General features: G+C 41.0%; 1 protein-coding gene across 4 annotated transcripts in view; it reads left to right on the forward strand.

The window, feature by feature from the left end:
- The window catches only part of LOC109304855, a 116,003-nt gene that overhangs the window by 98,653 nt on the left and 1,342 nt on the right, over positions 1-16,008 (forward strand). For all 4 annotated transcript variants that reach the window (XM_019527686.1, XM_019527684.1, XM_019527687.1 and 1 more), the window contains 5 exons: positions 8,855-8,920; positions 10,904-11,010; positions 11,951-12,011; positions 14,068-14,273; positions 15,070-15,163. In XM_019527686.1, coding sequence (XP_019383231.1) covers positions 8,855-8,920; positions 10,904-11,010; positions 11,951-12,011; positions 14,068-14,273; positions 15,070-15,163 — 534 coding nt within the window. The remainder of the gene's footprint in view (positions 1-8,854; positions 8,921-10,903; positions 11,011-11,950; positions 12,012-14,067; positions 14,274-15,069; positions 15,164-16,008) is intronic.

The raw sequence follows: 16,008 nt of genomic DNA on the forward strand, positions 1-16,008 counted from the left end.
GCAGGCCCTACGAAGAGAGGCTATGGGACCTGAACCTGTTCAGCCTCCAGAAGAGAAGGCTGAGGGGGGATCTAGTAGCCTGTTACAAACTAGTCAGAGGGGACCAGCAGGCATTGGGGAGTCCCTGTTCCCCCAAGCGCTACCAGGAGTGACTAGAAATAATGGTCACAAGCTGGCAGAAGGTAGGTTTAGGTTGGACATCAGGAGGCGCTACTTCACGGTCAGGGCGGCTAGGATCTGGAACCAGCTTCCAAGAGAAGTGGTGCTGGCTCCTACCCTGGGGGTCTTTAAGAGGAGGCCAGATGTACACCTTGCTGGGGTCGTTTGACCTCAGTACTCTTTCCTGCCATGGCAGGGGGTCAGAATCTATGATCTCCTCAGGTCCCTTCCGACACTACAAACTATGAAACTATGAAACTTGGAAAGAGCTGCAGGGGAGGGGCAGGTCCCAGCCCCCTGTCTTGATCCACAGGTGGGGCAACTAGCAGCTAGCTCACTACTAACTGCGCCACTGCCACATTGGGGCAAGGGGCTAGGACCTGCCCACCCCTGCAGCTCTTTCCAAGCCCCATACCTCAATCACCCAATAGAGGGATGGGCCTGGGACCTGCCCCTGACTGGAACAGTCCTGGCCAGCTTTGGGCTGCATGGGGAAGTCTGTATGTGCAGCCCAGAGTTAGCTGGGGACTGCCCAAAACAGGACAGTCCCCAGCTACCTCCAGGCTGCACTGCTTCCCCACACAGCCTGGGGCTGGCTGGGAACTGTCCTGGTAAGGGGCTGGAAGCTCCCTAGTGCCGGGGCAGGGGGACATTGTCTCAACCCAGGCACGCTGGGCAGGGTCCGAGGAGTTTGTTCTCTGCCCAGCTCCATGGCAGAGTGGGGTCTGGGAGATAAGGATTGGAGCTCCCTACTGCCAGGGCAGGGAGACATAGTCTCTGCTCAGGCTCCTGTGGTGGAGCCTGCCTCAGCAGCAGGCAGCTCCCGGGGACAGGAAGCTATCTCCCACCCCCTGGTGGATGGCTGACCAGGAACAGATTTTGCTTCCAGTCAGGCATCTACACAAGCACTACGGTGCCATTACTAATGCCAAGTAAATTTGCTACTTGTATTTGTAGGTAGCAAATTTACTCGGTGTTAGGGAAGTTTACTGTGAAGTAAGCATGTGCACGTGTAGATGCACATGCTTACTTCGCAGTAAACTATGGTAATACAACGTTAAGCATCTTGTGTAGACATGCCCGTGGTGTCTAGCCTTTTTTTTTTTTAACACTTTCAGTGCAGCATTTCTAATGTAAGCGAATTTAGGTATGCCAGCAGCATAGAGACAGCACTGGGGATTATCAACCTATTAGGGTAAGATTTATCTCATGTTATATATTTTTATGCAGTACAGTGAGGTCTCAATTCCAATTCTACTCCCTATAATGTCTGTCATGCAACAGTGTTGAAACAGGGCATTGCCATTAGTTAGACAACATAGGCATGGTGCCTCCTGACACCCATCCAGGCAAAACAGAGCTCTACTGAACTTGCCAAGATGAAGGTACATACTTAACTTTACTTGCTAGGAGTAATCCTGCTGGTCTCTGTAGCATCTAGACCCTAAAATTAGAGATAGGAGGCACAGAAGTGCTTGGTTGACTTAAAATCTTGAGTTTCTTGTTATATATGACTGATAAGCTAACAAAAGCATCTGGGTTGGAAGCACTAGCAGTCCTTTGATTCATGCAGCTGTCTTGGCCTGGCAGGAATTATACTTATTTGTAGCCTGTAAACCAAGTTTATATGTTTTAAAGTCTGTCTATAATATCCTGTGAAATAAAAAAAAGAAAAATGAGTTGTGTTGTAATCACAGACTAGAATGAAGCGAGACAGATAAAGCTGCCACACCACTGTTGAACCAAAATGCTTTCTTCCCAGCTCTACCATGAGCATCTTTATTTATTTACTTTTATTTCTTTAACACCTTGGGTCGCATACTACTATTGTAAAAACTACAAACATCTAGTATTTGGGTAAACAAACCCAAATTGTTTGTTCCCCTTAATCCTTTCCCTGCTTTCAACCTTTTCTGTTTTCCTCTGAAAAAGCCTGGGACTAAAAATAAACCCTTTCACTAGGAGTGGGAAATTATTTGAGCCCGAGGGCCACGCAGGCTGTTTTGGTGAGTTGTCACAAGCCAGGTCAGGACCCCCCAACCCCATGCAGTAACTCACCCAAACTCCCTATGTTGGCAGCAATGTTCAGCAACAGGACAGGTGGGCAAGGCCAGAATCACAGGGTGGGGTTGTGGGGCTGTGACAGTGTGGGGCTACAGCTGGGTCAGAGCTACAATCAGCTGCCCAGGCACTGGTATTGTGGGCAGGGGTGAGCAAGAAGTGGATCACAACTCTGCTCCACCCCAGCCCCTTGTTGTCACCACCCTGCAATTCTCACCCTGGTCCCAGAAGCAGGTCCCTGCCCGTCTGCATACCCTGCCTGCGCATCTCCCCAGAGCTCCGTCCAGGGCTGGGATCTTGGTACAGTGACAGCACGGGGCCATGGCAGAGCTGGAAGCCACTTCTAGGCCTTGCTGGTGGGCTGCAGCAGCCATGACAGGGAGAAGAGAGCGGATGCTGGGGGGGCAGAGGAAGGGATGGCTGTGTCACTACCAAGCCCGTCAAGTGGGGGGAACTTAGCCTCCTTCCACCCTCCCCTTGCCCATTCCCTCCCCCAGCCTGAGACATGCAGCCCACAGCAGGGGAGGGAGCAGGGTGGACCCAGCAGTGACTCCATACCCCACTGTGTGCTTGCAGTGGCCAGGACTGGGCCAGGGCTGGGGGAGGTAGATGGTGCTGGGGCACCCCCATTTCATGCCAGTGTTCAGCTCACCCCAGCATGTCCACACAGGGGTGGCAGCCCCCAGCCCCAGTGGCTTGGCATGGGACATAACAGTGCGGGGACAGCAGCAGTAGTGGGATCCCCAGTCGGGGTGCTGCACCTGGGGCTGGAGCCAAGGCCGGGGGCTGGTCTCCATGGAGACCGCACGTGGCCAGATGGGGAAATGCAGCCAGGCAGGGAGCTGCATCTCCCAGCCCTAGATGCAGCTCTCCACCTGGCCACGTGCGATTTCCATGGAGACCAGCCCCCAGCTCCAGCCCCAGGCACAGCGCCCTCACCAGGGCTCCCACTGCTACTCTGCTCTGCATCGCTATGATATTACCATTTGGGGAAGTCCCAGTTTGGGAAGGATCATCACAAACTGTGTGGCATTTAAAATTCATCAATTTGTTGTTAGATCTTTAAGGCATATATATCCTGCGGCTCCAAGTGAGATCACAATGAAGTCTTGCAACTTTATTTGTGATTTGAACAGCACCAGCCATGCTGTTTTCACTTACTGCAATTTAAAATTTGGTATAGATAAAAAACTTATTTTAGAGACTATAAATAGATCCCTGCCCATATGCTTCCAAACTGAGACAACATAAAAAAGACAAAATAAGAGAAAATATGAGATGTCCTGTTCGTCTCAATAGCCCCTTTTAAACTTTCTCAAACTAAAAAAATCATTTTCTATTGATTACAACTTCCTTTTCTGTCTACCCACATCCTGTCACACCTTATGTTCAAGCTGATGTTGACCAGTAAATATCACCTACCTGTAAAGCACAGATGCTGAGTCAAAAATCTTATAAAAGGAATGCCTAAATTTCAATCCTTTGGCACCAAATTCAGTGGACTTTGAGGTTCCCAAAGTGTATAGTGCACCTCAGTCCCCATTTCTTTAGTACCTTAGCACAGAGCTAGGAAAAGAATTCTCAAGGGCTGAGGAGCCTAAGTCACCTTGACTTACAAGGGCTTGTGGGATCCTAAATTAAGCACTTTTGAAAGTGTTAGCCTTAGAAGACTCTTTCTAGGCAGCCATTTCTGAAACTCCTTGACTTCCAGTTTGTTTGGAATTATTCCTAAATTAGTCTGTACATACATGGGATCTGATTTAGGAAAGCATTATTATTTCTGAATGCACTTAAGCACACCTACGTAAGCTTAAGTAGACGTTCAGATGATTTCATGAATCAGAACAAATAGACTTTTTACGCCTGGGTTATTTTATCTTCCTCAGCCAGATATAAATGTGTGTTAGGGGTCCAGGTTAAGGCTTGTGGCATTAACTAGCTCAAAAATATTTTTAATTTTGTCACCCTTCCTGTGTTAGTCTGCATAGTTGACACTGGCTGTTTTTCATCGTTGGAAAAGATCATTGAATCATCTAATGGGAGGTTAAATGGAAAGTAAAAGTCTTCGTAGTAGTGTGATGCAACTCCCATATCTAATTAAAGCCTCAAAGCATTTTTTAAAAGCTGTGTTAAAGGTGAATCATTTCTGTAAACAGCCCTTAAAGCGAAAAACCAACACCTTTGCTGTGGGAGAAGTAATATGGCCCAGCATACCTTTCCAAACAAAGAGTCACTTGCCTTTCTTCAGCAGCTCAGCATGGGGTGCCAGAAAAATCATTAACGGGCCCATTCTGCACTTTTCCCTTTTCCACACCTGCATATCACGATCCCTGCTGTAACTTTATGGACCGTGAGGAGGCAGGTTTGACGCCATGAAACACAGGCTTTGCTAACAGCTGCAGGATGGGTAGAAAGCCAGACAGTAAAATGTAAAGAGGAGGAAGGAGAGGGGATCACCTTTGAAGTTTACAAAAAAGCATGACTTTGACCACTTCCTTTTTTAATTAGCTGCCTCAGGTACATTGAGATATCGGTAAAGAAGTGGGGGTAGAAGTTCTTGGAACTGCTCAAGGTACTGTAGTTAAAATGTGTAGTTTGATGTATGTGTATGCATATGGGCATATACTTTTTTAAACAGTTTTTCTTCAAAAAAAAATGAGAACACCACCCCATATATGTTAAAGGAAATAAGTTATTCCATCTTGGAATCTCTGAGCTGAAAAATACAGTTTGTCAAGTGTGAAAAGCTACATAAAATGCAGAGTAAAAGTTGAGATTTTAATTTCTCACAAACCAGGAAATTTGCAGTTACAGTTCCCACGGCAACTATAACTTGTCCCCTTGTGCATATGTAAAATCTTAAATTGCTTTGTATGGTGGGAACTTCTGGTCAGATTCTAATCTCTGGTATCTCATTGCAGATCCAGAGTAATTGCTCTGGATCTAACAAAACCAAGAATGTGATTTGCTTGAAAGAGGGTTAAAACCAGGAACCAACACTTAGAGTACCTGGAGTTTCTTTAAATCTGAGCCTTAGTTTTGGAGTAGTATGTTTTTCCTTTTTCCTCCCATTCTTTTATATTAATATTTAGCTGGATAAAGAGAACATAAAGAAGATTTTTTACTGGTTATGTAAGTGATTGACTCTAAACTAGTATAAATCAAGAGCAGTTAATGTTGCTTTTAAAATTAGATCCTTAATATATAGGAGTTTTTCCCCCTCTCCTCCCTAAATTTGTGCTCTCTCAATCTAACATATTGTGTTTAATTTAAAGGCACAGAGTCCTATCAAATATTCATATAAAAATAATTAGGCTTTTATATGAATGTACACTTGTTGAAATAAACATAGTCATTTATTTTCAAGGTAGAGAGTACATGTTTACTTATGTTGTGAGTACAAATACATTGCCATGTCCTGACATCTGTTAAAAAAGGTAAGGGGAAAACAAGGGAGCTTTTTGCTGATATATTTTATCAAATCAACTGCATAGTTGGGAGAGATGTTAGACAAGTTTTCAGACACACAATCTCATTTCTCAGCATCTCTTCTAGCTATACAGATGATTCAGTAAAAGATATCACCAACAAAAAAAAGCCCCCTTTGCTTCTTGCATACTTCTTGGACCAAAATAGCTACAACATTTCAACACTGAAAAATAAGGGATATTCATAAGATGTGTTAGTTCTTTCTTTCCAAATCAAGTTGTTTCAGAACTGGTAAAGGCATTCATCTTCATGGTTTATACTATATTCAGAATTGGAGAAGTGAAATTCTAAATAGTATTTTCCTCTTTAATTTTTAGAGTGTCCCCAAGAAAACATAAGGAGGGAAAAGTCCAAACTGGTGATGTAAATGAGAAACAAATTGTTATATTGCAATATTTCAGAAGTACTGTTGGGTTAAATACTCTGTCTACACATTGAGAAGCAGTATGAGATAACTCAACCAAAAAGGTTACAATAGAGTCCCTCTTGATTTCAGTGGGAGGTGGATCAATCTGAGAATAATTTGAGACATTAGCGCTCAAAAATTGGTCCATTAGATTAAAAAACAACACAAAACCCTAGTGTCTGCCTTTGATCTATTGTTGTTACATAACCAAGTCATATCCTGCAACAGAAAAATGAGGTTGCAGAGATTAAATTTCTACTAAGACTAAACAGAATATTGCCTAAATTATTAACTGCAGGAGAAAGTCCTTAATAATTTGTCAAAGTAGTTAAGAGAACCATATATGTGTGTTTATATAGACAGTATGTGTAAACAACTTCTCTTTAAAAGTTATGGTTAAGAATAAAGCAATTCTACTTTTTCTTTAATTACACAACGTGCATGTTTCTGCCCTTTATTTGTTTTTGTTGTTGTTGTTGTTTGGGGGGCAGGCTTTTTACTTTACCAGACTTTGATTCAAGTTTACTGAAACCAGAGTAATTATACTAATTTAATACCAGCATAACTGGAAGCAGAATCTGGGTTGCCAGATCAAATAGGTGTTAGAGATGCTTTTAGAAAAGGCAGAAAGGTGGCAAAGACGATGACAATATATGGCCTGACTAAATTGTCCTAATTAGTATGAGTAGCATAATTTTTATCTAAATATTTTCCATTTTGTTGTGTTCTTTCACATGTGATGTTCTAAAATCCAAAAGTAAAAGAAACATGTTTAACTCATTTTTGCAATCTCCAGTTAAAACTTAATTTACTTATTAGATTAAAGGACATTTCCCATATGATCAATGGCAGATAAAGGAAAAACATGTGTATATGGACTAGTTTAAGCCTTTATTTGCTTTGTTTCGTTTTTAACTGAGAATCCTTTAACAGTGTGTCATAAAACCATTTAATGTTCCTTACCATTTAATTTTTTTTCTTCCCTTCAGACTCCTTATTTAAATAAATGTGTACCGAGACAGATAGCTTCTACTGAGTTATATATGTAAAAGTTTTGATTTATTAAAATCAGCAAGTATAGGGAAAAATGGCTCCTTATGACTATAGTGATAAAGTAATATGAACTGTGGAAAGGGTTTTTCTAAAGGATGACAAAATACTAGTGAATTAACAGCTTGGCGCACAGACTTTTTCTTTTAATGAAAAACTGGCAGTACCTGTAAATTTTGTGGGGAAGAGTCTACCTCTAAAAAACTGCGTTAACATGAAAATTTCCAGGCTTCGCTTGCAATTGGGGTGATTTGTTACACCTCCTCAGATCAAGTTATGAGGAATACAGGCTGCGTCTACGCATTGCTGTACAGCGATGTTGCTCTGGTGTCATTCTTTAGTACTTCCTTTTGGAAGTACTGAGGTATAGTGCAGTATAGCTGGTTACTGCACTGTATGCATGGCGCATGGTTAGTTTTTGCTGCTATGTCGCCATAGTGGTGCACTATACTGGGGGATTGTGCCACTATGGTGATGTAGCTGGCAATCACGTGCAGACCCATGTGATCGCTATACTGCACACCGTAGCATGCTATAGGGCAATGGGTAGACACACCCATAAAGTAATAAATTCTGCTGAAGTGGCCAAGAAACTATCTATAGTCACACATGCTGCAACCTTAGTTACAGAGATCCTAAGCAACAATAATTTAACCTCATAATGCGTCAAACCTGATTCTAATCTCACAACACTAAATCAGAATGAACTTTGTTGAAATGTATAGAACTACAGGGAAGAGAATCAGGCCCTAGAAAAGATACAGTTTGAAGTGGGAAAGGCATTGGGCATAAGTTAAAAATAAAAGGCAACAAGATGTACTTTCTGTAGAATAACCGTCTCACTCCCTAATGTGTAGCAGTATCTCACATAAATAAAGCAGATCTTTGAGAGAGTGACACAAGGAAATGCTTGTGGTGAGGCTGGTTCCTGGTATATTTAGATACATTGGACAGAGATGATTTATGACATCACTAGAGCACAGGTTGTAAATATTTAGTATATTATTTTCCCTTTCAACATGGATCAGAGACTGGATGACTGCTATATTGCTCTGTCATTATTCTACTAGCTGTCTACCTTTCTTTGTACTGATGTAAATGAGTGTCTCTTTCAGTCATTGGAATAACAACTCTGAAAATTTTGACTAAGTTGTGATTCACTGTTTTGATGTCAGAGGACTATAGAATAACTTGGTGATGTCTGATTTGGGGATTTGCCTTTTTATTATATACTAGAATACTTTTATTATTCTCTGGGGTATTTTATGACTGCAGCCCTAGCAGCTTGTGGTCACTGGATCTCCTAATCCAAGAAGAGATTTATTTAGATAGGAGATTCCCAAAAAATAGCCAGGAATTCCAAGAAATGGCATTGGTGACTTAGGTAGCATCCCCCACACTTGCATCATTATTGCTATAGGAGCAGCAGGTTGGTAGCAGCCACTGTGCTCCTGAAAGGTGTAGGCTTTTGAACGAGCCATAAAACAGATTTTGGCCTTAATTTTTCAAACTCTTGCCAGTCTTCTCAGGTTTTCAGGGAACGTGCTTGAGGTCACACTAGAGCCAAAGTGGAGCATCATATGTTGATACTTGTTAGGTGGGGAAACTGGGGCCCATATTTGCTGTGTGGGGCCCACTTCAGTTATTCTTGTCTTATACTGTATCTGAGGGTTGAATATTTTTCCACAGATGCTGCTTTCTTGGCTTTCTAAATTGCAAAAAAATCCTGAAGAGCAATCCAGAACTTGGGAGGTGGTGAGTCCCTTCAGCAGATCTTCACAACATCTCTATATCACTTACCCTTCTTCCCCCCCCAGCTCTTCCTCCCCACCCCAAAGGATTTATTTGAGTTCCTGTAATGATTCTGTCTGGGAGAGGAACCAAAGTGTCAAAGTATCAAAGTGAAATTCAAAAAAGTCAAGAGCAAGTAGAGACTTGAAGAGGAAAAAAGGGAAGTAGAAAAAACACTTGTCTTTATCATGGTAATAGTAATGAAGCTGAGCTGAAAAAGCCCAGACAATGGGCTAAGTTACTGTACTATAAACTGCTTCCTGCCAAAGAGATTCACAAGTCACCTTTACTAAGCTGATTAGAGAACTACAAAGCCAAGCAAGCTGGTTTTGACTTTCTGGCAGAGGCTCACTGTTACTTAACATTTCTGATATTCAGGGTGGCCCTGTGTATATAGTTTTTGTTCCTGAAAAATGAAAATGGAAGTTGGGCTCAAAACAAATAACCAGTCCTCTGGGATTTGCTGATAGTAAACTGGGAATGGGTTGAGCACAGTGACATTTCATCTTTCATAGAGTCAGATGCTGAAAAGTATTCCTTCAACTTTCTGATTGACTGCTATCAGTGTTGAGGTCACCCAGGGCAGATCATTCATTGTCAGGTGTGGAGTGTATTCCTTAGATTTACCTTGTTATCCCTTCCCAAACTCTGCAGCCTGGCCTGGTGTGCAGTGGTGGGCTAAAGATGAACAAAAATTGCATTTGAGAAATAGTGTGATGTTGTAGTTGTGATGGTCCAGGAATTATGTAAGAGGCAAGGACCAATTGCATGATTGGGATAAAGTTAGATGAGTTTGAGAAGTAGACAGTAGAAAAGTTGTTTCACAGCTCACTACACCAAAAATGTAAAGTCTAGCCTTTTTGTGATCTCTCCTGTAAACTCAGTTCCTCTGTCCAGGCATTTCGCTTCAGGGCTTCAGCCCTTCAGAGACTGGATCAAGCTCTCTGATCAATCAGGCAAATTGATAGTACAGTTAAGGTATTTCTCAGTCATGCCAAAAGCCCATTAACCCCAATCTCCCCAAAAAAAAAAAAATATATATATTAATAGTATATATATGTGTGTGTGTGTGTGTGTGTGTGTAAATAAAATAATAGTAAAAGGGGAAAATTATAAACAAAGAAAAGGAAATTCTAGTACCAAAGCAGCACCTTTTCATGACCATGACAGTTGAAATAATTTAATCAACAAAATGTGGGAGGATTTTCATAACTGTTTTTACTATGCTAAATTTCCTTTTTTGGGGTATGGGAGTGGATATTCCAATAAACAAATTTTAGAAGATTTGCTTTCTCAGAACTGCAGTCCTAATGGCTAAAAATTGTTCTTCAGGCTTAATCACAGTGAAAGCCCTGTCCCATATATTTCAGAGTGTGAGAAGCATGCTGCATATGGGTAATGCAACTAACCATAAAGCAATGAGAATGGATTTGGTCAAAATAAGGGGAAAACTTTAGAAATCAGCTATAAAGTCATTTTCAGTGCATTTGGCCAGGTGGCAGTATAGGGGAAGCTAAATGCAACAGGAATTGCATTGCAGTTGAAAAGGTTACCAGTTTCAAGTGTGTGCTGTGTACAAATTTATATTTTCGCTAGTAGAAAAAAAGAATTAGATTTCATTGAGCTCATTCTGACCAGTGTACAATGGTGTAAAATGGCTTCGGCACTGTTACTTTGTGTCTTTATCATTGTAGTAGATTGGAGTCTATTTCAGTATGGTTAATAGCATATATTGAATGCAAAACTCCATTTTTATTCAAATGAAATCTATGCATAGGCATTTTGGGAGGTGGTCATTAAGTAGTAAAAGTTAGTATAGGAACCTAAATGGAATCCTTGTCTTTCTTACTACCTTTATATAAAAATTCCTTTGAAATCTCACCTGAAGTTCAGTAAACTTGCATTTTGTGTAAGATGTCATAGTAATACACTGTTTTTTGTTTATAGACCAAAACTTGGAAAAGGAATAGGAAGCACTATGAACATGAAAGGCGTCTCATTTATTTGCACCATATGTATTATCTCGCACTTATTAATATGAAATTGTCCAAAAGGTCAGTTAATGTCTTGAGCAAATTGTATGAAACTTTCTTTGAAAGTAACATAATGCATTTCTACTGTTTTTACACACAGCTATGTGTTCGGCTAGATAACCTAGTTGTGGTGATGACTGTGGTTCCTAGGAGCCCTGGACATGAACAAGAATCCCATTGTGGTCAGCACTGTTGAAACCCAAAACAAAAAGGATGGTCCATGACCTAAAGATCTCACCATGTGTTCTCCATAAATAAACAGGGTTTTATCATAGACACTTGTCTTCTTTATCAGTATCTTTGGAACGAGCTGCAAGAGGCTTTGGTTTACAGACCCATTCCATAAGAGCCCCACCAGAATCTGTGGGATTACTTAAGGTAGTTTCTATTGATGTAAATCTGCAACAGTAGTAGCTCAGAGGTCAGCACACACCTTTACCAGTTAGTGCTCCTCAAGTTTCACTTTGTGCTCTGATGCCAGTTTGGGAGAGCAGTACTGTAGTCCATATTTAGCTAATGGGGGACTGTTTGCTATTTTCCCACAAGTGAGAGGACTTCAAAGAAGAAAGGGAGCTTATGTACCACTGACTATTCAGTAATTATCTGTGTGCATTCACGCCACCCTCCAGCCTTCCCCTCTGCCTCAAGCTCTGTATAATAAGGACTGTGTAGTTAGAAGGGAGTGACAGAAGTAGCTGTGGGTAGAGCTTTATATAAGGTATAACTTTAGTATTGCACTGCCCTCACTGTCTTGCACACCGCATAATAGACTCTGTTTATCAGGGCAGTTTGACAGCTTGACAGGAGGGGGGCTGTATTTTTAAGTGGAAATGGCCAGAGGACACTGTCAAAGAACAGTATTTGGGCAATTAAGGGAACATCTGCTGTATATGCAAAGAATGATGATCTTTCCTCCTTTTTTCTAAATTTGCTTTTCTCTGTTTGGTGCGACCTGGAACAGGCTGCTGGAGAAAAATGGCCAGTTTGCAGTGACTGAACAAGAGTATGATGTCTGTGATCTGGTTAGTGACTGAGCAATCACTGCTATCATCTCTGCCCTCTGCTTTTTAGTAACTACCTCCCCAAAGCAAAGTCATAGCTAAAGCTCTTTTGGGGGCTGCGTAGTCCCTACAAGTGTTATAGGTCTAGAATGGTTTGTTTAAGGATATTTTGAATTTTTTTTAAAGGTCAGATCAGAGTTTTAGGCAGAGAAATAAAAGACCTGATTTTTTAGACAACAGTGAGTACAGAGTACCTTTTGAAATGTAAGAAGTGCCTAAAAACAAGTTTTAGAGCAGTAACACGAAATGCCCCAGCCTTAAAATTTTGACTTGGGCTTATATCACGTGCACATGTGTACATGTGTAAAATTGTTCTTGGAATCTTATTCTTAAATCTGCCAAATTTAGTAGTCAAGATCTTTGAATAAAGTATGCCAGGGGTGCTCAACCCTGGCCTGCAGGCCAGATCTGGCCCCCAGCCCCAGGCCATCCAGCCTACAGGGCTCCCCACAGGTCTAAAAATTTGGCAGTGGGGGACTGGTGGCACTGCTTCCCTCCTGACAAATTTTCAAACCTGTGGGGAGCCCCATGGGATGGAGAGTGAGCTTCCATGTGGTGGATGCCCCAGGACCCATGCTCAGAGCCCCAGGACATAATCCTGGCACATGGGGGTGGCACGGGACCCCAGGGCCTGATCCTGTCATACAGGGCCAGCTCAAGTTGTGCAGGGCCAGGCATGGGCACCACAGAGCCCAGTCTGGCCTGTGGACTAGCCCCACACCATTCATCTGGCCTGTGGGGCCAGAAGATTAGGCACCACTGAAGTATACAATAAAACTCTCTTATAGTAAAGCTGATTTTTTTGCCACTTAGCTAAAATTGTGATTTGGATGCTGCATTGCAAACTAGTAGGAGCTTTCGTTCAGTTTTACCATAAACTGAGTTTTGTTTATTTTAGTTCAACATTCACAGAGTAACAGCTGTTTATGCCTCCATCTGAAATTAGAGCTAGTCAAATTTAAAAAAAAAACAACAAAAAACTTTCACCTGTAACTAACTTAACAATTGATGGGAAAAATACATAGAATAAATCATATGTAAAATATTAATCTATAGATCTTTTTTCAAATGTTAAAATGTATTGGTGAATAATCTGTTTGAAGAAATGTCAGAATTCATTCAATTAAATATTTCCAGTGACAAATTTGAATAGCCCTGTTTCCACGTTGTGGTCATGTTTCTGGGTAAAATAAAACAATAGCGTGAGTCTAGGCCTGGTTTTAGTGAACTCAAAAGTTAAATTTATCTTGACCTCAATGGAAGTAACAGTTGCCCAATGTTTGTAAAATGCCAAATGGGTGAGGCTAGATTTTTAATAGTGGTAATAAAACCTATAGAAATATGTGTGAAGCCAAAAGAAAAATTTAAGGGACTGTCCCCATCTAATTGTGTTTAAAATGATCCCTTGAGTTCCATTTGATTTGTGAACAATAGATTTATTGGCAAATATAAGACAACATTCTTTCAAGGTAAAAGGAATAAGCAATAAATAACATTTCCCTCCTGCTGTATTTGATTGGAGGTGCCTATTTATTGAAAAATGCCAAAGAGCAGCACAGTCTGTGAAGAGGTCTGTCTAATACTGAACATTGTTCTTTATTGGAGTCAGGTATTTATGGCTTTGGTTTGAAAAGGGAATGTAACTTTCAGAGGCTTCTTCTGTAAGACTCGCTTAGCTACCTCCTGTTCTAGATTTTATAGGCAGTTCAAATAGCGATCATCAGGTCTGAGTATGATTCCCCAGCCTGAACCCAGACAAAGTAGAAGTCACAAAAGTGACCAACTAAAGTTGGCAGATTCAAGAATGGAAACCTATCTAAAAGGGAACAGATAGTTCTAGTATCCAACAGATATTAGGCAAAAGTTTGAGCTCTTGTGCTGAATTGAACAAATCATATTGTTTGGGACTTTGTTTCCAGTATTGTTTGGGGTTTTTTAGAGGACAGTTTGCAGTGCTTTGCTTTGGAAATGCAGTACTGTTTTTTATACCAGTAATTTGTACTTCTGTTACCCCAAGATGGATTATTTGTTTCCAAATCGTCATAAACAACCTGGAACCAGCCCCACTGAAAGAGAGCAAAGAGAAAATGTACTTCCAGTTTTGATGAGAAAGAAGCAGCAGGAGCAACATCACAGGGGACCCTCCAAAATGAGCAGAGTTTTTAAAGGCTTGAGAAATGGGTCAGAGCAAAAACAAGATGAAGATAGAGGAGTCACTGAAGTGTGAGTAGGTTTTGTCTGAATGTAATTGCCAGAACCACATCTCACCCAGCCACAGTTCTACATCAGTGTCCTTGCAGAAGGAATCAGACGTGCTCATTTGAATAAAGTGCCTGTATCTGTTGCTTTGGACTGGAAATAGAAACCTGTTTTATTATAAATATTAAGGTTGCTGTTCCCTTTTCCTTTTGTAAATTTGACTCTAAACACTGCAGTTCTTTAGAGCAATCACATATTCAAATACATGTAGGTGTGAGCTTTCAAATATCCTCACCAGTGAATATTCAGAGCATCACACCCTGGTGCTTTCTTCTGAAGTTGAGAAGAACCTGCTGCGCAAACTCAGGATGAATGTTGTTAAAATATCCATAACTTTGTTATTTTGGAATCAGATTTTTTTCAAACAAGCATGTGTTTTCCCTGTAAGACTATGTGCAGTTTGTGCCAAATTTGAAATGTTTAAAGCAAAATGATTTTGGGCTTACCTAAACAAAGGAATGCTTGTAAATAAATTTCTTACCAGTGGATTTTATTCTCATGAACAAATAAAATCCATTTGACTCTTCTGGAGTTAGCGAAATTTACCAAGCAGTTTACTTCTAGTGTCAGAAAAAGAATGGAAATTCTCTACCCAAAAGGGGCTGTCTTAAGAAACTGAAAGTAAAAATTACAAGACACTATCTCAATAATAATTATGATGTTGCTACTATGGCACTATGGTATTGACTTGTACACAGAAAATATCCAAATGATTTAGAGGAAGTTCTATTTTCAGAGATGTTTTGGCTGTATCTTACAGTTTGAAGGATCAGAAATCCAATGTCCATGTCCTGCCTGAAATGATCCCTGTGCCTCTAACCCTGGAAGATGTGGTTCTGAAGAATCGGGTTGTGGTATGTATATCTTCACTTTTCCTTTTTCATTAAATCAGTGCAGGACAACGTGAAGAAGTATCACACATTGCTAATGCATTCATTAAAGGTTACTTGTCATAGTAAGTCATGAAACATCCAGTGCTACCTTCCAATGTATATAGAGGTCCCAGGAAACAAACAGAATTTAGTCAAGTGACCACTTTTAATACATTTTGGGGAACTGTCTTTTCTTTCCGCTTAAACTATTTAAAGGAAACCTCATCCACCACTTTGTCATTTTGAAATGGGAAGAGTCTGGCAAAGTGGAGATTGATCTTGCAGCCAATAGTCAAGAAAAAGCCAAATTACCCTGCCACAACAAAGGCAGAATCTACGTTCGACCAAGTTCCTGGGGTTCACTTCGTCATTAGAAAGCTCATCAAAACAATACCCTTTTTCCTGAACAGCTGCCTTTAGGATGAGGCTATGTTGAATAGAAGTAGAGTGGGATCCAACGTAGACTAGAAAGGTTGGGGAATGACATATGGAGCATGGAAGCATGAATGCAGCTGTTAGGAAGAGATAACATAATGCTGGAAAATAGAGAGAGGTTAACGGTAATGTCAGAGTAAGAAGGCAGAAAGGGGATAACTAGCATTTCTTTATGTTCTCCACTGAATGAACCAGCTACATATGATTGGAGATTTACTTTGCTCTTAGCCACCGAGGGCATGTTTCAGGTGCTCCTCTGGAAAACCTAAACAGGTTACAAGCTATGTGCTTAAAGTCAGTTCAGCATTTAATCAGATATGCCTAGTGTGCCTCATAGATTTGGGAGAATTAGAGCTGAGGCATCCCACCCTGCCCACCCCCAATCCCCCACT

This window comes from Gavialis gangeticus, unplaced genomic scaffold (genome assembly GCF_001723915.1).
Source record: "Gavialis gangeticus isolate Ggan-Ray unplaced genomic scaffold, GavGan_comp1, whole genome shotgun sequence".
NCBI classification, from domain to species: domain Eukaryota; kingdom Metazoa; phylum Chordata; order Crocodylia; family Gavialidae; genus Gavialis; species Gavialis gangeticus.